Below are 21,387 nucleotides of genomic sequence, written 5' to 3' on the forward strand. Positions count from 1 at the left end.
CCACCCGCTTCATCGACTTGGCTCGACATACATCGCGTCAACTATGATCATCCCTCCTGATCCTGAAAAGGATCCCAACATCTTCTCGCCATCTTCTTCTACACCCTCTTTACTAAACCCGCCCTCCGAATCAGCATACGACGTCGACTGGGAAGACGAGTCTCTACCGCCTTACGAACGGAGACAGAGACGGTCGAGAATATCATCGTCTCATGAAGGGGACGTATTCAGCGATGAAAACGCGCTTCCTCGGAGAACGTCGTCTTCTCCACCCCGGTTGAGAACACTCGACAGCGTATATCAACATCGATCTCATCATCGCGCCTCCTCATCATCGACAGGCTCACTAACACCGACCGGTATTCTTCCAATTCACACATCATCTATTCAAGATGTACATCCGCAAAACATCAGTCCGACCACCACCCTCAACTCACCTCATCACGCGTCCACTTCCAAAATATGGGAAGGGTCATCATCATCGCAAGACGGAAAGTCAAGAAAACGGATATGCGGGATCCTACCGCCCTTATCAGCCGAATCGCAGAAGAGGTGGCTGAAGTGGAGAAGATGGGTACAGGCCGTAATGGTGTTGGTGTTGATAGGGGTGGGACTCGCGATAGGTTTACTGGTCGGTCTGGAGAAGGCTGCAGCATCACGTCGTGGCCCGGGGCCTATGCCTCCTTGGATGGATAACGAACCGGGTGGAAAGAAAGCGGTCCTCTGGGGTGTACGTGTTCAGTATTTTCAGATATGCCTGAGGTATCTCGCTAATCCCTCATCTCTGTTGTTGTAGATTGGCAGCTCGGCGAACATGACCTACGACGCAGATAGAGTGAGTTCTACTATCGCTGATTCTACGTAACACGTCTGACTCCATTTTACAGGACGGACCGAAAACGAGCGAAGCCAATCTCACCACCTGCAACATTTTCACCCCATTCAACTTCTCCTCGTCGCCTTTCAGCACTCTCTTCACACCCTTCCCGGCAACAACCCTCTCTCTCGCTTCGTTTTCCTTCCCCATCGTCAACGGCACACCTCCTTCCAACATGTTCATCAACGCACACGGTCTCGGCTCCAGCGGTACTATCACATTCATCGGCACAGGCGGGGCGGAACACCTTCTCACGAGTGGGAAAGAAGACCAAATTCTGATCGATGTGATCGTGCGGTATTCCGGACAACAAAAACTCGATGATATCATGCAGGTTTGCCAGATGACACGTGGGGATGGTGGTGTCGGCGTGGGCTTATACGTACGTCCTTGATCTTTGTTCAACCACGTTTCTGTAACTGACTTTGTTACCTCGGTAGACGCCGATTGAGACGGACGGCAAGGTGGCCAACATATATGCGATCAACCCCACGTCAATCACCACTTCCCACATTGTCATCCGTCTTCCTCCTTCTGCGTACCGCTCTTCTTCAGCCCCAATATACTTCCCTTCGTTCTCCTTCAACCTCGACCGAATGTCGGTTCGGTTCGGTCATACGGAGAACGTTGCGGAGTTTGGCAACCTGTTGGTTCAGACCGGAAATGGAGGGACGAACGTCGGTTATGTTGCCGCCAAGAATGCGACGGTTCTGGCTCGTAATAGTTACGTAGCGGGGAGATGGAACATCTCCGAGTCGTTGCGAGTGAATGTCACCGAGTGAGTCTATTTCTTGTGAATCAGGCGCCTTACGTATACTGATCATTATGTGGTTCAGTGGAGCTATTGCTGCGGATGTGATTCTCTTCGATCCCTCAACCCCGGACCATTCGTCAGCCATTGAACCTACGACGGACTTCAACAACCTTCGACGATCGCCTCATCGATGGACACCTCCACCCACGACCGATGCAGTCGCGGTCCCCAATAACACGGCTACTTCGAATTCCTCTGTTCACATCATCACTACTGGTTTCTTCACCACCGAAGGAGCAGTTGATGTGCGGTATTTACGTCATCCACCCTCCGTCGCTCTCAGAACCATTACCGCCACATTGCAAGGTAATGTGGGTGTTCACGTGCATCCGAATTACGTAGGACCCTTCATCGCTAGGACGATGTGGGGCGAACTGGTCATTCCTTCTCCTGGACAAATACCGAATCTCGATCCGAAAGGCAAAGAACGATTAAGAGAAGTAGGATTTGGGACCATCGAAGTTGATCCTTCTTCGAATTTCGCTTCGATCGGCGTCAACACGACGATGTTGGAGAGTAGTCGCGATACGATCAGTGGAGTTGCGTATTGGGCGGATGTAGGTCCCGATGGGAAGAAGGTCGGATACGAGTCGGTAGCGCAAGTTCAAGAAGGAGAGGAAGGGAATGAGAACGAGTTGATCGTGTTGGGCGCGTGGGGTGATGTCGAAGTGACCTTTGACGGGGCGTAGTCGGGGCGAAGTCATAGGTAGGAGCGCCAACCAGTGGGACATGTGAACCGACACACACTCGGAAACGACACCGAGTGTCTTCACTACCACCACCACCACCACCACAACGGCAAAATTGTATCCAGTATTATTTTCCCCTTCAAATCCAATTTTCGGACTCATCCACTATATAGATATCACGCGGATTGCGTTTGTTTCAATTTTATGTCTTTCGTCTCTTCGCTCTTTGGGATTTCCACTTGTATAGCATACACGGAGTCATATGTTAGTTCTTTGCTGTGCTGTGGAATGCAATGCAAATCATGTATAAGTTACCGTTGCTATATGCCGTGACCTTGACCACCACTGAATAGCGATACCATAAATGTCTAATGATGCATATGAGGCTCGTGACGCGATCCGAATCAGATTATGTTATTATGGATTGTACATTGACTAGTTCTAAGTGGGGCATCGAGTCTATAAAAGAATGAGAGAAAGAAAGAAAGAAAGAGAGGGAAGGATATGTATGGATCCGTTCGAGTTTTCTATTCTGCAGTCTTGGATCTCTTGCTTCGGAGTTTACTGCAGATCGGACATAGACATCAGCGACCGTAACGAATGGAGGAAGAACAGTGTACTCACAGAAGAAGGAAGACGAAACCGTATGACGAGAGACAGAACAGCCTGGTTTATCGAACCCAGAAATCAGTGAAAAGGCCCAAGTCTCGGAATGGTGGTGGGGTGTTACTCACAAGGTGATACAGATATCTCTGTATCCATAGACGTGTTTCGGTAGATTCACAGAAGCGAGATATTGACTACCTTGTTTGTAGATACAATATTGACAATCACTCATCGCGTCCTGCAAGAACACCACGACGTCAGCAGAGACACAGGAAGTGAACGGAGGGGAGCACTCACAGGGTTGTTGATATATCCTGTGTTGGGTTGAGAGAGGAAAGTCTGCATGTACGCTCCGCAGGTCTGACCAGAAGGAGGGTTGAAGATTCCAAATTCCTCCTCTTTGCATGTGACCTGGACGTCCCAGAGAGGGAAGACGAGTAGTCCTCCGATGAGATAGTTGAAGGGGTCGAGGTAGTATACTATGAAAGAAAGTCAGCCAACTGTGCCTCGATGGAAGAGGAATTGAGGTAATTAAGTAACTCACGCCAGTATCCTGTTATCAAAGATGACGAAAACACGTCAAGCTCATCAGTATATGGCAATGTGTCATACTATGCGGTGCACCACTTACGCCAGAAGGAAGTGATCTGTTGGTAAGGCACCAATACACCTGAGAACATGACCAGCACACCGATCAAGAGCGGGTTGACAAGAGCCGCGAATACCGCATTAGGAGCATAAGCAGCAACGAATTGACCTGCAAGCCATCCAAGCACATCAGAATGTCGTTCGAGGTATGCTTGAGATGGCTTAAGACTCACCAATACCGGTGTACAAGAACTCGTAGAGGGTCATCTGCAAGTAGACAGGACCCGCAACGCCTGGGGCGAAACTGAATCCGACGACGGGGTACCAACAGACGAAATACAAGAATGCACAGACGAGCAAGTATGGTACTTCGGCGATGATCTCGCCAAAGACGAATGCTTGCCAGCAGTACAACTTGGCTTTCTTCTCTCGGGCTATGAGATGAACTGTCAACAACAAACTTCTGTGCGTGTAGAAGAAGCGACTCACTCTCGAAGATATCTCGGTTGGCGATGAACTTGGGTTGAGTTTGGGCGATGACACCAGCTATAAAGGACAGTCAGTTCCCTGTGTGATGGTGCTTCCAGAGCCAGACTTACGAGCGACAAACTACAGAGGCAGACACGTTAGCACACGAATGTGACAACTTGGTAACGCAAGCTCCACTCACGACAAACTGGAAGATGGTGAAGAGTCGATTTTGCAAGTCGGCGTATCTGTTGTACGGTCAGCACCCACAGCATTGATTACCACTCCACCACTCACGCATTGCCAATCATCCAGAAACTGAAACCGTTGAACAAGGCGGCACCTGTAAACGATCGTCAGCGATGCTTCCAATTGCGATCGATGCTGGGTCCTACTCACCGACGTGAAGAGCAACCTTGTTGGTGACGTATTCTGTATCTCTCCACAACTATATCTCGACAGATCAGTAACAGTCACAATAGGCACGCAAAGTGTCGTGACTTTGATTTGTTCTGCTCACCTGAGTTGAGGCACGCTTCGTGACCAATTTCAACTGAGTGATCGTGGTTGACGCATACTCATGTTTCATGTCCTCGGTCTCATGGTTCTTGTCGATGCTAGTCTTCTTCAACTCCTCAATCTCCTTCATCATCGTCTTACATTCTTCCGATTCGGTCCAAACCTTGGCCCAATCTCGACCTTTAGAGAGATCACCAGAGACGACGTCAATCATGAATTCGGCAGGGTTGACTTCTTTAGGGATCTTGACTTTGTTGGAGGAGAAGTAGTCGGAGAGATGGTCGATAGCACCAAAGTAGACAGTCTATAGGGAGTGTTCACATGAGTACAGTACCAAATCAGTAAGAATTGTCCACGAGACTTACGTTACCACCGGCTTTCAACAACAAGAGGTTGTCGAATCGAGAGAAGAGCGAAGCAGACGGTTGGTGGATGGTACAGAGGACAGCTTGACCCGCAGCAGCAAGTTTTCGCAAGAACGAAACGATAAGGTAAGAGCTTTGTCCATCAAGACCGGAGGTAGGCTCATCGAGGAAAAGAAGGGTGCTGAGCATCAACAAGATCAGTCAGTATATTCCTTGTTTGAGTTCCGCAGAATCAGCGGAACTCACGGCTTGCTAACAAGTTCGACACCGATAGTGAGACGCTTTCTCTGCTCGACACCGAGACCTTGTCCGGGTGTACCGACCAAAGCATCTTCGATATCATGCAATTCGAGAAGATCAATGATAACGTCGACGTAGGCGATTTTCTCCTTGTACGGGATAGATCGGGGTTGTCTCAACACGGCGGAGAACTCGAGAGCCTCTCGGACAGTAGCCTAGCAAAGACCACCTATCAGCTGGTTGATCCTTTCATTAGTGCAAAATAAACGGTCACTCACCTGAGGCAAGTGCACGTCAACCTGTTCACAGTAACCAGTCGTTCTCTGGAACGACATTGGCAACTTCTTGCCGTTCATCAATACCTCTCCGTGGATGGTACCTTCGGACTTTCGCTGAGCCAACACATCCATCAAGGTGGTTTTACCGGCACCAGAAGAGCCCATAAGGGCGGTAAGTTGACCAGCCTTGCAGTAACCGGAGACTTTGTTGAGGAGTTGTTTGTCCCCCTCAACGACGTAGGTAAGGTCCTTCCAGGTGAAAACGCTACGATTTACGGATATAAGCTTGATGGAATTGTGGAAAAAGAACAAATGACAACTTACGTCTCAACGGAGTGAACGTCCTTGATTGAATCGTCCGAAACTTCACCGTTCTTATTCGTGTTCTGTTTCTCGCCTGTACCTTCTTCTTCGTCCTTTGGTCCATTTCCATTCTTAGCGGTCGCTCGGATGAACTTTCCTCCACCACCTCGCTTATACAGCAAGATAGCCTTGTTCGATCCAGCAGCAGGGAGTCGTTCGATGCTGAGAAGCAGAAGTGTGATGAAGCCTACAAGAAGAGCGACAACGGCACCAAAGTTCCTCCACATGTGTCCTTGAGTGAAGTTGAGCGCTTGATCGAGATATCGGGTGCCGTCGACGGTGGTAGTACCAGGGTTAGCACCGGGGAGTGCACAACCTTGTTGTCCTGCGCCAGTGTAGCCTGGGCCGTAAGGAGCCAGTTGAGGTTGGACACATTCGAGAGTAAGACCGGTAAGCTCGTCTACCAAACAGGAAGATTAGCGCGCTGAACTGTGGCCTTGTGATCGTCGTAACTCACGAGACATCAACGCTTCGAAACTGTAGTAGACGGGGTTAATCCATCGGATCCACGAAAACCAAGGGTGCATCGAAGGAACATAGATGATATAACCAGCGTACTGAGAAAGACTTGTGATCAGCTTGCATTCTGTTGTGCGTTCGTGTTATTAGGTGAACTCACAGTGACAATGATACTGAACAGCAGACCGGAAACCTTGGACGCATCGTTGAAGGTGCCGAAAGAGTAACCGACAAATCGGAAGAACGCCGTGGTCGTAATGGTCGTGATGTAAACGAACAACAGGTATGCGAAATAATGTCCTGCCGAGACTTGCAATCCAACCATGAAGTAGATGATCAAGGTGAAGACGACGATTTGAACGAAGAAAATGGGTAGATCTCCGATGGTTTGAGCGAGAGCGACAGCCGAAGGACGATACATCGAGAATGCCTTGTGTTTCGCTGAAACCGCACGACCAGAGAAGGCAGCAGTCGTTTCGGCAAGGGAGATCAAAGATGGGAACAGCAAAGAAAGGAAGAGGGTACCTCCTCTAAGGAAGATACCGCCGGTGCTCTTAGGGGCAGAATAGAAGATCGATCCGACAATGAGTGCCTGGACAACCGTTGTTCCCTGTCGTGCCCAGAGGGTCCATTGGTCTCCCCATCGTTGTTGATAGTCTCGGATCAAGGCAGCCTTGACTTGAGTAAAGTAGTCGACCTTCTCAGGTCGTCCTTTGATAGCACCCTTGCTTTTCTGTTGCTGAATCACATCTTGCGCTTCTTTCGTCTTCCTGTCGAGGGATGCAGTGTCCTTGAGATGCGCATCGAGCTCTTCCCTCATCCTCTTGGCCATGTCGGACTTGGCGTAGATCTCTGCAAACTCTACAGGAGCGGTGGGTACCTTGCCCTCGTGTCCTTCCTTGATCTTACGTTCGTTTGTTGCGGTAACGGCGGTCAAGTAATCAGCCGTGTTGGCACCGTCAAGATGTTCGAAACCGAGATCTTCGAAGTATTTTCTCGCTTCACTTCGGGGACCGTAGTAGAGCAATCGACCTTCGGCGATGACGGTGACTTTGTCGAAGAGGTTGTAGATACCGTTACCGGCTTGGTAGAGCGATACGACAGTGGCGTTTCGTTCAATGTCGGAGAGATCACGCATGACCTTGGCGTACCCGAGAGCGGTGTTGGCATCAAGACCACGAGTGGCGTTGTCCCAACACTGAATGGATGCTCGACTGGTGAGGACTTCGGCAATGGATACACGTTTCTTCTCACCACCTGTAGCTTGAGTTAGCATTTGTTCGAATCGCAAGGAAGACCTCTACTCACCAGAAACACCTCGCGTGTATTGATCTCCGACTTTGGTATCGTTTGTGTGTTCCAAACCAAACGCTTTGAGCCAGTGTGCCTTGGTCTTGGCTTGGTATTCCTTCTCGGTCATGGGTTCACCACCCTCTTCCTTTGGGTGTCGAGCAGCAGCCGATGGCGTGTTCATTCGAAGAGCAAAGTCGAGAGTGTGACCAACGTGAAGGTTCGCGTCGTGGAGATCTGGGGAGACGTCAGTCAGCGTGATATCAGAAGCAGTAACGCTGTCACTCACCTTCTTCACTGTTGAAGATGACATCTGATCGGAAAGGCTTAAGTTTGGCGTCGCTGTCCATGGAACCGTAATAAACCTTTCCGTCGATACCGGCGTACCCGTTGTGCAATCCAGCAAGAGCTTTGAGAAAGGTTGTACAACCTGAACCAGGTCTTCCAACGACCAACATCATCTCTCCCGCTTTGACGAGACCGGAAAAATCCTTGAGCAAGAATCTTTCGCCCTTTCGGAGACCTTCTTCTCCCTTCTTAGGCTCATTGTCACCTTCTTGCCAAGACATGCCCTCACCACGAGCAGCATCACCTGACGGTCCACCGCCCTTCTCTTCTCCCTCTACTCTGGCCGAAGCAAGAGCGATAGCCTTCTTCTTGTATTTTCGGTTGGTCCAAGGAGCGATGATCCCTCCGATAGTAGGACCGTAGGTGACATCGTCGGCTCCACCAGTTCCTCGAACAGAGAGATGGTTGTATGCAAGGTCGAGGGAACGAGTGGGGGCGATACCGCGTGATTCGAGGAGTTTTTGGTCGTGCTGCAGGGTGAATCATTGAATCAATATGGCTCTTTGTATGCATGCGTGCAAGCAATTCTGATCAGTTGACTCACCTTTAAAACTTTGGCATTGCTCCATGCATCTTTGTCATTCTCGTTCTCAGAGGAGTCAGGCGTTTGTTGACCGCTTCCGCTCGCCGAGTCTGACGAGTATAAAGAACGAGAGTCGTAGTCCTCCTGCTCTCGATCGGCGTCCAACACATTTTTGCTTTCCTTTCGAGGACTGGAAGATGTACTTGGTTCGCCAGCTCGCTCAGGTATATCGACGATGGTACGATTACTGGATGAACGGTCCGACTCGGCGATAGCGTTACTGCTCTCTACTCTGTTGACAGCCGTTGGTTGTTGTGAATCGGCAGTTGTGGTGTTGTTATTGAAATTAGTCGCGTTGTTATTGTCATTGAATCGAGCATCGAAATCATCGCCGTCCATACCATCGAATGCATCGTCGTCGCGTGACAACGTTGACGGGTCAATGGGTTGACCCAACGAAATAGGTGCAGCCATATTGTCTTGTTGCTGCTGATTGGTAGATAGATAGCGTTGAAAGGATGGGAGGAAGAACAAGTTGAGATCGAGACTGGAAATATATTATCTATGCAGCGTTGGTGGTGGGTATACGTTTCCTTTTGTCCCCGCCGGCCCAGATGCGTATGTAGAGTAACTCTACTTGCGAACAAACAACATTTTTACCTGATTATTACGAGAGTTCACTCGGTCTCAAGCCAAGAAGCCTCGGTCAATCGTGCATACTGACTGCTCAGAGTTTTGTTGATGATCAGAGCCTCTTTTTTTTTCTGGTCGGTGCCGCAAGTAGCGATTGAGAAAAATGACGTATAAGCGAAGTGAATCTCGCTTCAAGATCGGGCAAAACTGAAAACCCCTGTTCATTATCAATCTTCCTCGGTTTCGGTCCCCAGGCACAGAATACACGATTCAATTGGCGGCAATTGATTGAGTGATTGATTCCAGCAACTCTATCAAGCAATCAATCAATCAATCAATCAATAACAACAGGCGCCCGCATCCAGTAGACAGGAGAGTGTGATTTTATTACAAGACCAGAATCAAAATAGATTAAGCAGCGGTAGTCAAAACCCCGTAGTGACAATTCAGAACAAGGTTAGTAACCCGCCTCCACGCGCTCGCTGGGCCGTGTTATTTTGAGTCTCCAAGTATGCAGATAAGATCGTCGCCTCGATGCACCTCTACTCATTGTACAGCTTCTCGCTCGATGCATTATTCACAATCAATCGTTTTTTCTCATACCATGCCAAGACAGCTTACGGCGCCCGATGACTAATCTGTCTTTGCTTCCGCTTTGTGATCTAATCGGTCGGTACTCGGTCAGACCCACTCGTTGACCGAGGTACCGTTAGTAATCGTAATCGGGGATGAGCACCATGTCGAGATATCGTCGGTGGCTTGTCTCCGTCCAACTCCGTCATCATTACATCAGCTCTTGTACTGTATCTGTCAGTTCTTGTAAACCAGACATAATATCACAGACAACCGAGGACTGTCGCGGCCTAGGTCATATCAACATGACGCGTGGTAGCACCACGATCCGACGGGCCAAACCCACCATCACAGACGCGGAAGCTATCATCTCGGTCGGTCGACCAGTCTTCGAAATCACATTTGGACATCTCACTCCTCCCGATGAACTCAAGTCGATGTTAGATGGGATATACAATGTCGAAAGTGTTCTTACCGACCTGAACGATCCATTCAAAGTATTCTTCCTTGCTTTGATGAATGAGAGAGTCGTCGCATACAGTCAACTCACCATCGGCGGTGTGTCCGAGCTATCATGTTTACAGAATTACAAGAATTATATCAAGTTGGGAAAGATATACGTCGATGTCAATCATCACGGTAGTGGTGTATCACGTACGTTAATGGAGAATACTTTGAACGAAGCGAAGAGGATGGGGTATGCAAATATCTACTTGACGGTGTATGGGGAAAACGATAGGGCGAAGAGGTTTTATGAGAAGTTTGGATTTGATAAGATTGGCGAGACGCAGTTTACGATAGGAAAAAGGGTAGTGACGGACTGGGTCATGCTTGCGCCGCTTCAGTAGATAGATGCTTGACAGTTGTATACTAGTGTACGAAATACAAGCTGGTAGAGAAGGGAGGGTATCGCCGGTCAAAGGCTACTTCCACGTCTGTTCAAAGGCCACAGGTCTCCCTCACATACACTTATGTAGTCACCCACAAAGTCCATCATAACACGACACACTGCTGCTGCGTGCGTGCATAACGAGACGGATATGTGTATACTCGAATGAGTGCTATGAACCGTCCTGTCTGTCAATTGGGAAGCCGACAGTAATTCGCGTTAATCACCGGAAATCAAAAGTCAAAATCACAATAGTTACCGCGTCCACTTTATCTTCCTCGTTTGCCTTCCTTTCCAAGTCTTGACTTCCTTCTCATCCTACCCAACTCAATATGTCACTCTCCCTCTTTCCACCCAATAATGGGGGACCGTCAACACAGTCTGTAACGCACAGCCCAACAACTCGACCCCATCGACCATGTCTCTCCTGTGGTAGATCATGGCCTTGGGCCCACTTCAACGCTGATGTTGGGAATCATCTCGTAAGTCTGTAGGTACTATCTCGGACCACGCTCTGATATTGGGCTCCTTCAACAGTCATCAGTGTGCACACGATGTACCGACCCTAAAGTGGAGCTTGGACGATGCCAAGTCTTACATCAACAAATGGTGAATCACCTCTCCCTTGTTCATCATTCCTCACAATCACGTTCTTACTGACCTTGCTCGCTCTCTAGACACAAGCGATCTTCCAAGCCCGACAAATAGAACCTATCAAACGAGATCGTATCCGTGCTTCAGAACAGGCACATCTCACACAGACCCTCGCCCAGCGCAAACGAGGTAGACCCCCCAAAGCTCCAACATCAACCGCGCCGATGCCGGACATATATTATGGGGCTGGAGCGTTGTTGACGGACAAGCAGTTGGAGGTCATTGGGAGGAATATACCTGCGTTCTTGAGGATGCCAGAACCCCAAAGGTCGATCGTGTGGTGAGTTATGCTCATTCTATCCGTCAGCTCTAGACCTTCCCTTGTCTGTTAAGCAGAGTCTTCGTTGCTTCTCACGGCTTAACGCCGCCTTGTCGACAGAACCCTTCCTCTACAGTTGGATGCGATTGCCTGCACTGAATGCAGAAATCGTCGCTGACTTCCCCCTCGCTCTTCGCTTTTGACAGGCTCCAAATGAAATACCGACCTTCCTCACCCAACGACCAAATCCCCCAACGAGAACTGTACGAAGCGTACCTCCATCAATTCTCAGCCCTCCCTGCATCACCAGACTACCCACCACCTATGTTCCTGGGTGCAGACGTCATCCGACTTCCTGGGAAGTTATGGCGTGGAGTGAAGATAATGGGTAAACCATATTACACGATCTCGGGAATCCAACCTCGACCTAGCGGTGGGTTCTTTAAGAATGTAAAGTCGACAGATGTGGAGTCTCGATCTGTCTCGGTGAATGCTCAGCCGAGTGCATCGAACCCCCCAAACGTCAGCGGTATGGGGCAAGGAGGAGGACCACAGGCACTACAGACTGGAAGTGTAGCACCGCAAGCGGTCAGCAAGCAAATGTCTCACAGCTCAAGTATCCCGACTTATCCGGCTCCCGCACCTGCTCAAGTTCCTCCATCTCTTGCGGGCGGCCGCACACATAACTACTCTCTCGCTCTCCCTGCAAATGCCATATCTACGTTTACGACATCTATCAATAACCCTACACTTCTCCGAAACCTGCAGCATGCGAACCATCTCTCAACGTCGGAACACTCTACCCTCGCTTCGGGATCCTCCAATCAACCACATCGTCCAGGCTCCAGTACTACTGAGAAACGTCGTCGCTCCCCTGGCGAACCGGAACGTACGAGCGAAGTGATTGTTGTGGACGACGATGAATCACCTCAACCAGAGGAGGAAGATGATTGGGATGTATTGAGACCGAGAAAGAAGTCAAGGAGGGAGAAGGACGACAATGGTGAGCTTAAACTTCCAAATCTCCTCCAGTTCTCAGTCGGCTTACAGACGCTTGTTTGAGTTCTGCTAACCCTCGCTTCTCATAGATCTGTCACAAGCGAAGATCGTCTCTGAGGCAATGGCCATCCAGCCTCGTTCTAGTACAACACTGCAAGACACCCAAGTTTTCCCCTCGCAATCGAGCATACACAACATCGATGACAGACCGAACGGCGACCCCTCTCCGAGTCAGCAAAGCCAACCACCTGCCCCACAATGGTCAGTGGACCAGACTGTTACAACGGACGATGTGCGGGCAGGAGATGATGGGCAGGAGGAGGAGATTGACGAGTTGGCAGATTCAGAAGAAGAAGTGGGTGATATATTGACGGGTGTGTAGATGCGACAGTAAGACCGAGGTGATCAAGCAGGGACGACCGAGGACACGTAGTTGGTATGAGGGAGGAAATTTGAGGGGCAAGTGTGAGATAGGGGAGAGTAGTCAAGCTTTTGTAGAGACACACAACACGCTGTACAGTTAGCTCTGCGTAACCTCACACATTCACTAGTTCGCCCTTGACATGTAGCATATTCCATGTAAGATTAACTGGATTGTGAAATTACCACGACCTCGAAATCACGATGAGCAACCATTCCTTTGAGCAACACGATTTCATCTTTAGCGTCACTTTGATATGCATTACAACGTCGCCCTTTTGCCTATATCCCTCTCATATCTTATCATCGTCCATCTACGACGCACTTCCAAACACTGAGAATCGCCTGACGAGCGAAGGACCGTATTCTTGGTAGTTTTCTCGACTGTGACTGACGTTGAAGAATTCGGGCTACGAGATGCAGTACTGATCAGCCCCGGTCCTGCGGAACGAAACAAAAGACCCCAGTACATGGGGCAAGACAAGCGCAAGAATACTCACAGTAGACGCCATCAACGAACCACCGTACCAGACTGCATAACGCTGTCTCTTGTGCGAGATGACGTTAACCTCGACACCAGATGACTATGATGAGTTTAGCAATCAGTACCAGCCACAATAGACTCCCGTAGACAATGTGGGACAAGGGAGGTTACCCACCCTGATATGACTTCCTGACGCCGATTCAGAACCTGCAATACGTCCATCCACAATCGCCTTGACATCTCTCTGTAATCTCTTTCCGAAATCCTTGAACATGGTCGAACCACCTGACAGCACAATGTTCTTGTACAGACCTCGTCGGACGTCGATGGGGGAGGTTTGGATGACGGTGTCGACCACTTCGGGGAGAGGGGTGAGGAAGTCGGAAGAGTAAATCTCGGGGTTGAAGAAGATTTCGGGTGCAAGGAATCGTTCGTACCCGACGTCAAGGTCGTATTTCTACGTGAGCGTAAATGATCAGCGACACTGCAGAGACTATCTGGCTTGAAGTAGGTTGAAAGGACACAACACGATGTGTTCTTATCACATAGAGGAACAACACCATAACATAGATGAAGGCGGAATTTGTAGGACGATGATCGCGACAGGAAAGGAGACCACTCACCCTCCCAGTCACACTGTGCTCTCCTGAGAACCTCGCAAAGTACTTGTACGGGTCCGAATCATACTTCTTAAACTCCTTGACGATATCTTGACAGACATACGTGTAGTCCTCCTTGATCTTCTCGGCGCTGAGAACATCGAACATCCCACGACAATTAGCGTCATACTCATGACGGGTGCAAAGGGGTGGCGCTGTCGACTCACACTCTGAGTTGATCTTCTGGAGGAATTTGGGCCGACTCCCCTCTATCACGAAGGAGTTGCTGAACAAAGTATGTGATGTCTCGACCAGCGATAGGGATGTGCTTGATCGAAGAGCCAATAACGTATCCTTCGGCCTGTAAGCAAAATAGCGTGAGCGGAAAAAGCGTTGCTTGCCGGTACAGGCAATGTTGGAAACGTACGACAGGAATTGTGTCTGATGTTCCACCGGTAATCAGCTATGGACAACGAAGTCATAGTTCGTCCACTCACGAGTCACACCGTCACCAGAGTCGATGACAGTACCAGTCAAAGTTCTCTCGTTGACCTTTGACGAGGTCCACGATGCAGCGAGCGCAAGAACGGCTTGGACGGCGATGTACCTGCGAGGGTGTGATCGTCAGCATCGTTTATGTACATCTGATGTGAAGGACCACACTGGACTTACAATCCTTGAACATTGAAGGACTCGAACATGATCTCAGCGGTGTTCTCTCTGTTCTCGGGAGGGTTGAGAGGGGGTTCAGTCTGGACGAGTCGGCATAGTCACAGCGTTAATACACGATACCACCCAGTACGCATATAGAATGACAAATTGTTGGTGGATTGTGGGTGCACTCACAAGCAAGACGTAATGGTCCTCAGGCTCTGCTCGGAGGTATTTGAAGATGGATTGTTCCCAGAATCGCTCCATATGATCCCAGTTCTCAATCTGACCATGTCGAATAGGGTAGTGGAGGGAGTATGTCCTATCATTGAGGGCGTCAGCACTTGTCTTGCCTAGATCTGACACGCGCAGTCGAAGCTGTGCGGTTCATCTCCCCTTCCCAAGCGCACACCCGCGTTTTAGTCAGAAGCCACCCACACATCCAGTGGATGGGCGTAGTGATGGACGGTGAGAGAAGGGTTCACTCACTTGGAGTTCGCGACAGCCTCATCACCGATGAAGAAATCCAAATCCTCTATACCTCTCTTACTTGCCAAATGTGACGGTTTACCAGCGATAGGGGGCGGTGCTCTCCCCGACGTGGGAGCGTTGTTGGATGAACCAGAGGAAGTAGACTGATGGGTCGCTATAACGGTAGGGAACACGAATGATGGTTCGGAGTTTCCTGCGAAGCTACACAGAGGGGGTCAGCATTTGATGCAACACAGATTGACACTGACGCATGTACCGAGCACGGGCACATTATGTGGACAGACGCAGCAAGGGAAGGAAGGCAAGACACTCACCCCATCTTCGTGTAACCGGTACCATTGTCGATGACGAGGGGAGCTTGTCGTGACATGGTGTAAGAGTGACTGGCTGGTGATTATGAGATGGAGAGAAGGGTTGGTTGTTGATGAATAGCAGGATGTGGATGTGGATGTTGGATGTAATGGGAGATGGTGACGACAGGTGATAGAGAGAGGCGTGGTTCCCTGAGTGAGAGTGGACCAGGGGTGAAATCCATTAGGCGCACCTTTTGACGTGCCTAGTCCCATCAATCTAGGCGCGAAGCCAGGTACTATTTGAGAAAGGTGGAGGAGGTCCCCTGTAACGTTATTGTTTGGTCGTATTGCATACAGGAGCGCGTATCTAGGTAATGCTATAACAAGCAGTTTGGGCACGGGTGCACGGACAAGTGACACGGTACATATCACATTATAAGGGGACATCTACACAATTCAGTCTCTTCGCTTGTCAATTGCACCAAATCATCAACCCTCGCTCTCAGTCGCCAAACAATCGCCCTTTTGATATCTTTGGGCTGATGAATCAGACTTGATTCACCTGAGCACGACCCTTCTCATCACCCGAACTCTCGTGAGTGAGAGTGTCGTCGTATGCGCGGTGAGGTGATCGAGGTTGAACTTCTCGTTGTTCTCGGCGCCACCATCCGTATGCGAGAATAGCGGTCTGAGAGTTCAAGAAGGATATCAGTATTTTCCCACATATTTGATGCTGCCAGAAATGACCACTAACCGCAATACCAAAAATCGTAGTGGGGATGGAGATGATTGCCATGAACTTGACGTAGCCTTTACCCCAGCTATCAAACAATGCGTATCAGCACCTGGCCAAGATGGATTAAAGCAATACTCACAAAGCGTCCGTGAGGCCTAAGGCTTGAGCTTGCTGGTGCAATACGCTCTGAGGTAGAATCACAGTCCCGAGTCTCCCCCAAAGTGTCAAATGACCTGTTCTCGCTGCGACGAACACTGGAATGCAAGTGGCGATGAGGAATAGAGCGTTGAAGACTGCGAAAAGTGGGACGATCCATAAGAACTTTCGAACGGCGTGGGGTAATTTGAAGAACGAGAGGAGGATAAGGGTGAGTGAATTGACCTGAGAAGTCCGTAGCTTGTCAGCCTAAGTCCACTACCCTACGTCGCCACTCCGCAATGAATCAATATCTCACAATGGTGCTACATGTAGCTGCGCATAGGGCATATCCAGGCTCAACAAGACGGTTTGTCGCCACGATCAAATATACTGGCGTGTGTGCAATAGTCAGCTTGAGTGATTTCGTCAGCACCACGAGTATCGATCGACTTTACCTCCTCGTGTCGCCGCTAGACGTGTCGCCTCTCCGACTTCATGATTCCGCTTTGCCAAGGCATTACCAATCGCGCCGAGGCAAGTGACGGCAAGAGCGAATGTGATACCGAAGACTATCAATTCCACTGTACGCCGTGTCTTTCGACTGTCGGACGACATGATGAGGGCGTTATGTTTGCTTTACGATATAGATTACGAGAACGATGTGTTGATGAGAGTCTCTCTTATAGCAAAGTATCAAGAACGGGTGTGTGTGTGTGTGTTTAACGGTGGTGCCATAATGATGTGTGTAGCTGTACGTGCACCATTGCAAAGCTACAGTCCGGATGTTGTCAGTAAGCGGCCCCACTCCACATGTTCACGGGACCACTGCATTTGGTGTCTTGCATCTAAACACCTGTATCATACTGTATGCATGGAGTGTAATCAACTAGCCAAGTCTGGTATATACATACTGTAGAAGACATCCCGCATCACATGCCCCAGAGAGTAAGCTTAAATTGAAGATGAGATGGATTCGTCATTCAGATTAAACATGATGGTAGCCGGTAATACCGGCATGGAGCTGAACCTAAAGTCAGATATTCCCGTTTTATTCATTATGATCTTGAAATTACACAGATTACTATGTATGCATCGTTATATACAATCAATCTATCAACAGGTACCGTGACATTAACAAGGTGGTCGACAACAAGTGTGGGCTTGTCCAAGCTCATATACATAACAACATCGTGAGTCTCGTCTAAATTCGCGTCGTTTCGTGCAGTTCGTGAACTTCGTCAATTTCGTAAGTTTCGGTGGGGTCATTATATTCATGAGAGTTCGTGATCGCGTCGTTTGAGTTGGTAGACATGAGACGCATGAGACGGACACTGTCGATTGTGTTTCTGTTCGCTGTCAGTCCTTGTCGCAAGTGATCACTGAAGAGTACTCACGTTTTGAAGCGGGTTGAGCTGATGGCTGAATCTCTACGGGTGATTGGTGGCATTGCTGTCGTAGGAGGGGCCCGAGTACGGGCGCTTCGCTGTGGAGCGGGCTTCGTTCAATCGCATACAGTAGAGCTCGTCCATCACCTTCGGGGTGACCAGAAGTATCTTGGTATCATACACCCAAGGGGGAACGACCGTCGTGTCGATGGCCTCGTCGTAATCATCGAACCAGTAATCATCACTGTTATCGGATGTATCGTTCGCACCATCCTTCATCGCTTCGAATGCTGTGTGATCCCAGTGCTTGACGTTGTCATCCATTAGCGTTGCAGCAGCTGAGTCGTGCGCTGGCAGAGGTTCGTCTTGCGGTTCTGCGTTCATCTTCCAATCGTAGACCAGATCTCCCTCGTGGTTCTCCACCAATTGCGGATGGCAAGATTTATCGGGTTTCGCTTCCTCCTAGTCGCTAATGGCAGGATGGAATGTAACGTTGACCGAGGTATCGATGCTTGAAGGGAGTGCTGATGCAGCGGTGCCGTGCGATAATTAATTAACATGCCTAACCACACAGATCCTTTGTGGCGGTGAGTGACTGTTACACTTATTCTTCTGCTTGGTTATGACCAGAGTACCATTTCGAGGCCCGACCACATGGATTCAGTCATTCCTTGTCACGAATTGTGCGTTTCATGTACATGTACAGATGACGTCCAATCACGAACACCCGAACACCCAAGATCGCATTACACTCTACAAGATTGGCTGTCGCGACCTCTCAGGTCCTCAATCAACCCGGTGGAGGTTGTTCAGACAGTTGGCGAATGTGATGTGAGGTCTGTCATTGGTCTGTCTAATCTGCCGCAGGGGTACGCTTTCCGTTCCAGTTTCGATGGAGTTGCTATATGTGCTTGATGGTGGTGGAAGGAGGAAGAGATATCGAAATGAGGACTGAGAGGTTGAGCTATGAATATGCCGAGGATTGTGAGAGCTTGTCTGATCAATTGGATATTTGGAACAACGTCGACTTCTTCCCCTCACTGAGCGAGAAGTTTCTTCCTTCCCACTGAGTAGGACTCTCTACTGTTCACCTTGTGATTTTGGTAACCCATAACCACGACCTTACGTCTCACTCTTCATCCAAGCTCTGCTCAGTCTCATTGGTCTTGATCATCACACAACATGCCCATTCCCATCACGACAGACACACGTCTCCCTGTCACCCTTCTCTCTGGTTTCCTCGGAAGTGGTAAGACCACATTGTTGAGTTACATCCTCAAGTCCAAGGACCACGGTTTACGATGTGCAGTTATCGTCAATGACATGGGAAGTTTGAACGTGCGTCGTTATTCCTCTTATAATCCAATGAATGATTGGTCATTGATTTTTAGAAAACAGATCGACGCCGCGCTGGTGAAAAATCACAAGTTGACGAGGACAGATGAAAAAGTTGTTCAGATGCAAAATGGTTGGTGTCGACTTTCGGTGCTGTAGTCCAGAACATCGCTGATACTCGTTTAGGCTGCATTTGCTGCACACTCCGAGCCGATCTTCTTGAAGAAATCGCAAATCTCGCAGAGATGAAACGCTTCGAGTGAGTGAATGCCTCCATTGGCTCATGATAAGGCTCAACTGATTTGTTCTGCAGCTATTTACTCATCGAGAGTTCTGGTATTTCCGAGCCAATCCAAGTGAGCGCCACCTTTCCCGTTCCTGTCCGTTCGGATACTGCATCGTGCTCAACCGCTGCACAACGTTTAGGTTGCAGAAACCTTCACCACCGAGTTCGCCGACACAATTGACCCCGAGACCACCGTCGAGGAGATCGCCCAATCTCTCATCGAAGAGGGGGCAGACCCGAAGACATCTACCGAATCGAAATTGCGTCTGGCCGAGCTTATCAAAGCCGGTGGTCTGTCCAAAGTCGCTCGATTGGACACATGTGTTAGCGTAGTGGATTGTACTACCTTCTTTGGTGATTTCGACACGACAGATTTCTTGACGGACAGAAGGGATGATGTGGGAATAGAAGATGAGAGGAACATTACCGATCTGTTAGTCATATCAGCTCAGAAGCACGGTTAAGCGATTGTGGAGATGCGCTGACGCTCCGATCCGAGTAGGTTGACCGATCAAATCGAGTTCGCCAACGTCATCTTGCTCAACAAGACTGATGCAGTCCCAAAAGAGGAAGTCGAAAAGGCTGAGAAGCTTGTGAAAACTCTCAATCCGTAAGTCACTCGGGCCGTCAATCAAGTTGTATACATCTCGAAATCGCCCGCTGACAATTGTACCATATTGTAGCGACGCGAAGATCATTCGCACGTCATACTCTTCCGTCAATCTAAAAGAGATCCTCAACACCAACTTGTTCGACTTTGCCAAAGCAGCATCCGGCGTCGGATGGCTGCAATCGCTCCGAGAAGCGTCTGACTGGACGGACAAGAACGGTGTCGTCAAGAAGAACATCCCCAAGCCAGAGACAGAAGAGTGAGTGATACCAGACACTCAAGAGTACAAAGCTCGAGATATGACGGATACTTACTATATCTTGTAGATATGGGATCTCAACATTTGTTTACGCCGCTCGTCGACCGTTCCATCCTCGTCGTCTCTGGGAGTTGGTGCAGGAAGCCTTTTGTATTCTTCAAACGGAAGCCGACGAAGATGAAGATGAAGAGGAGGATGATGAAGAAGAAGACGGCAATAGTCAAAACGAGGACGCAGACGAGAACATGGAGGGAGAAGAAGAGGAAGAAGAAGCGGAAGAAACTCGTGAACAGGTCCTCGAGAGGATGAGGAAGGAGAAAGAGCAGCTCGATCTCCCTTCGAGAGTCGCTTTCAAGCGTGCAAGTCCTGTTTGGAAGGGTGTGTTACGAAGCAAAGGCTTTGTTTGGTTCGCAACTAGACCACAGTTGCACGGTGAATGGAGTCAGGCCGGTGTAAGTCGCGCTATTCCGTTATGACCGACCACGCTGATAGCCATCGAAGGTCATGTTGACAGTGGACGGAGGAGGAAGATGGATGTGCGAGCAGTCCGAGGACGAGTGGCCGTCTGATGATCCCGAAGTCATAGCGGCTATTCGATCAGACTTTGAGGGGACATGGGGTGATCGTGAGTCCTCTTCTCCATCGATGATAAAGATAAGCTAAGCCAGTGAGTTCAGGACGACAAGAACGTGAGTATTGTGTTCAGTGCATGTTTGAAAATTGAGGGTTCCACCTCATACTTCACCTCATTCCCTTCGCAATTCTCCTCATGATATCAGGATCGCTGACGATCGCACAGTCGTCTTCATCGGCCAGGAACTCGATCGGGACTTGATCTACAAAACACTCGACGGAGCTCTGTTGAATGACAAGGAGTGGTCAAAGTGGGAGCGAGTGAGTCTTCAGCTTACTTTGAGACCCTCTCGTGTGCTCATTCATTCGGACCATAGGTCATGAAGTCGAAAAAGTCAGAGGATGAGAAAATGAACAAGCTTTTCGAGCTCTTCGATGGTAAGTCCGCAGCCTTCGACTGTCGAAAAGCGTTGACGTTAGTCGATAGATGGTTGGGAGGCATGGGTTGATCCCGTAGCCGAGGTGGAGGTCGAAGATGTAGAGGAGGAAGCCGAGGAGCCTGTCGAAGTCGTGGAGAAGCGCAAGAAGGCTACGGACAAGCACCACGGTCATGATCATTCGAGATCATCCAAGAAGGCCCGAGGGAAGTGAGCTATCATACGTAATAGCATGTCAGATTTGTAAACCGGCTA

The 21,387-nt window shown here is 49.3% G+C and overlaps 8 protein-coding genes across 8 annotated transcripts; 4 read left to right on the forward strand and 4 right to left on the reverse strand.

The window, feature by feature from the left end:
- Nucleotides 1-43: 43 nt before the first annotated feature.
- CI109_104403 (uncharacterized protein) lies at nucleotides 44-2,380 on the forward strand (the record flags this gene model as incomplete). The annotated part of the gene is made up of 5 exons (XM_032005352.1): nucleotides 44-730; nucleotides 797-835; nucleotides 888-1,259; nucleotides 1,318-1,655; nucleotides 1,714-2,380. 5 exons carry the CDS (start codon nucleotides 44-46, stop codon nucleotides 2,378-2,380), a joined length of 2,103 nt encoding a protein of 700 aa, XP_031860313.1.
- A 527-nt stretch (nucleotides 2,381-2,907) lies between these two features.
- Nucleotides 2,908-8,901, reverse strand: CI109_104404 (uncharacterized protein; the record flags this gene model as incomplete). The annotated part of the gene is made up of 22 exons (XM_032005351.1): nucleotides 2,908-2,944; nucleotides 3,005-3,046; nucleotides 3,115-3,224; nucleotides 3,284-3,465; nucleotides 3,531-3,539; nucleotides 3,618-3,743; nucleotides 3,808-4,008; nucleotides 4,064-4,120; nucleotides 4,174-4,183; nucleotides 4,245-4,290; nucleotides 4,340-4,385; nucleotides 4,442-4,490; nucleotides 4,563-4,865; nucleotides 4,927-5,107; nucleotides 5,173-5,381; nucleotides 5,445-5,709; nucleotides 5,769-6,207; nucleotides 6,265-6,364; nucleotides 6,427-7,523; nucleotides 7,575-7,793; nucleotides 7,846-8,374; nucleotides 8,449-8,901. The coding sequence occupies 22 exons, from the start codon at nucleotides 8,899-8,901 to the stop codon at nucleotides 2,908-2,910; spliced, it is 4,710 nt and encodes a 1,569-aa protein (XP_031860312.1).
- A 1,037-nt stretch (nucleotides 8,902-9,938) lies between these two features.
- On the forward strand, nucleotides 9,939-10,481 carry CI109_104405 (uncharacterized protein; the record flags this gene model as incomplete). Its single annotated transcript, XM_032005350.1, has 1 exon — nucleotides 9,939-10,481. One exon carries the CDS (start codon nucleotides 9,939-9,941, stop codon nucleotides 10,479-10,481), a length of 543 nt encoding a protein of 180 aa, XP_031860311.1.
- A 373-nt stretch (nucleotides 10,482-10,854) lies between these two features.
- On the forward strand, nucleotides 10,855-12,816 carry CI109_104406 (uncharacterized protein; the record flags this gene model as incomplete). The annotated part of the gene is made up of 5 exons (XM_032005349.1): nucleotides 10,855-11,004; nucleotides 11,060-11,131; nucleotides 11,200-11,456; nucleotides 11,642-12,438; nucleotides 12,524-12,816. The coding sequence occupies 5 exons, from the start codon at nucleotides 10,855-10,857 to the stop codon at nucleotides 12,814-12,816; spliced, it is 1,569 nt and encodes a 522-aa protein (XP_031860310.1).
- Nucleotides 12,817-13,168: 352 nt separating this feature from the next.
- On the reverse strand, nucleotides 13,169-15,450 carry CI109_104407 (uncharacterized protein; the record flags this gene model as incomplete). The annotated part of the gene is made up of 11 exons (XM_032005348.1): nucleotides 13,169-13,264; nucleotides 13,355-13,438; nucleotides 13,514-13,795; nucleotides 13,962-14,088; nucleotides 14,165-14,298; nucleotides 14,365-14,378; nucleotides 14,435-14,544; nucleotides 14,610-14,689; nucleotides 14,784-14,910; nucleotides 15,078-15,281; nucleotides 15,395-15,450. 11 exons carry the CDS (start codon nucleotides 15,448-15,450, stop codon nucleotides 13,169-13,171), a joined length of 1,314 nt encoding a protein of 437 aa, XP_031860309.1.
- Nucleotides 15,451-15,920: 470 nt separating this feature from the next.
- On the reverse strand, nucleotides 15,921-16,862 carry CI109_104408 (uncharacterized protein; the record flags this gene model as incomplete). Its single annotated transcript, XM_032005347.1, has 5 exons — nucleotides 15,921-16,061; nucleotides 16,128-16,194; nucleotides 16,249-16,490; nucleotides 16,564-16,637; nucleotides 16,703-16,862. 5 exons carry the CDS (start codon nucleotides 16,860-16,862, stop codon nucleotides 15,921-15,923), a joined length of 684 nt encoding a protein of 227 aa, XP_031860308.1.
- A 586-nt stretch (nucleotides 16,863-17,448) lies between these two features.
- Nucleotides 17,449-18,016, reverse strand: CI109_104409 (uncharacterized protein; the record flags this gene model as incomplete). Its single annotated transcript, XM_032005346.1, has 3 exons — nucleotides 17,449-17,593; nucleotides 17,642-17,696; nucleotides 17,761-18,016. 3 exons carry the CDS (start codon nucleotides 18,014-18,016, stop codon nucleotides 17,449-17,451), a joined length of 456 nt encoding a protein of 151 aa, XP_031860307.1.
- A 798-nt stretch (nucleotides 18,017-18,814) lies between these two features.
- On the forward strand, nucleotides 18,815-21,346 carry CI109_104410 (uncharacterized protein; the record flags this gene model as incomplete). The annotated part of the gene is made up of 12 exons (XM_065967487.1): nucleotides 18,815-18,970; nucleotides 19,031-19,100; nucleotides 19,154-19,226; nucleotides 19,281-19,323; nucleotides 19,394-19,686; nucleotides 19,756-19,863; nucleotides 19,937-20,122; nucleotides 20,190-20,574; nucleotides 20,624-20,747; nucleotides 20,922-21,016; nucleotides 21,073-21,133; nucleotides 21,183-21,346. The coding sequence occupies 12 exons, from the start codon at nucleotides 18,815-18,817 to the stop codon at nucleotides 21,344-21,346; spliced, it is 1,758 nt and encodes a 585-aa protein (XP_065823559.1).
- Between the last annotated feature and the right edge of the window lie 41 nt (nucleotides 21,347-21,387).

Source organism: Kwoniella shandongensis, chromosome 7 (genome assembly GCF_008629635.2).
Source record: "Kwoniella shandongensis chromosome 7, complete sequence".
NCBI lineage: Eukaryota > Fungi > Basidiomycota > Tremellomycetes > Tremellales > Cryptococcaceae > Kwoniella > Kwoniella shandongensis.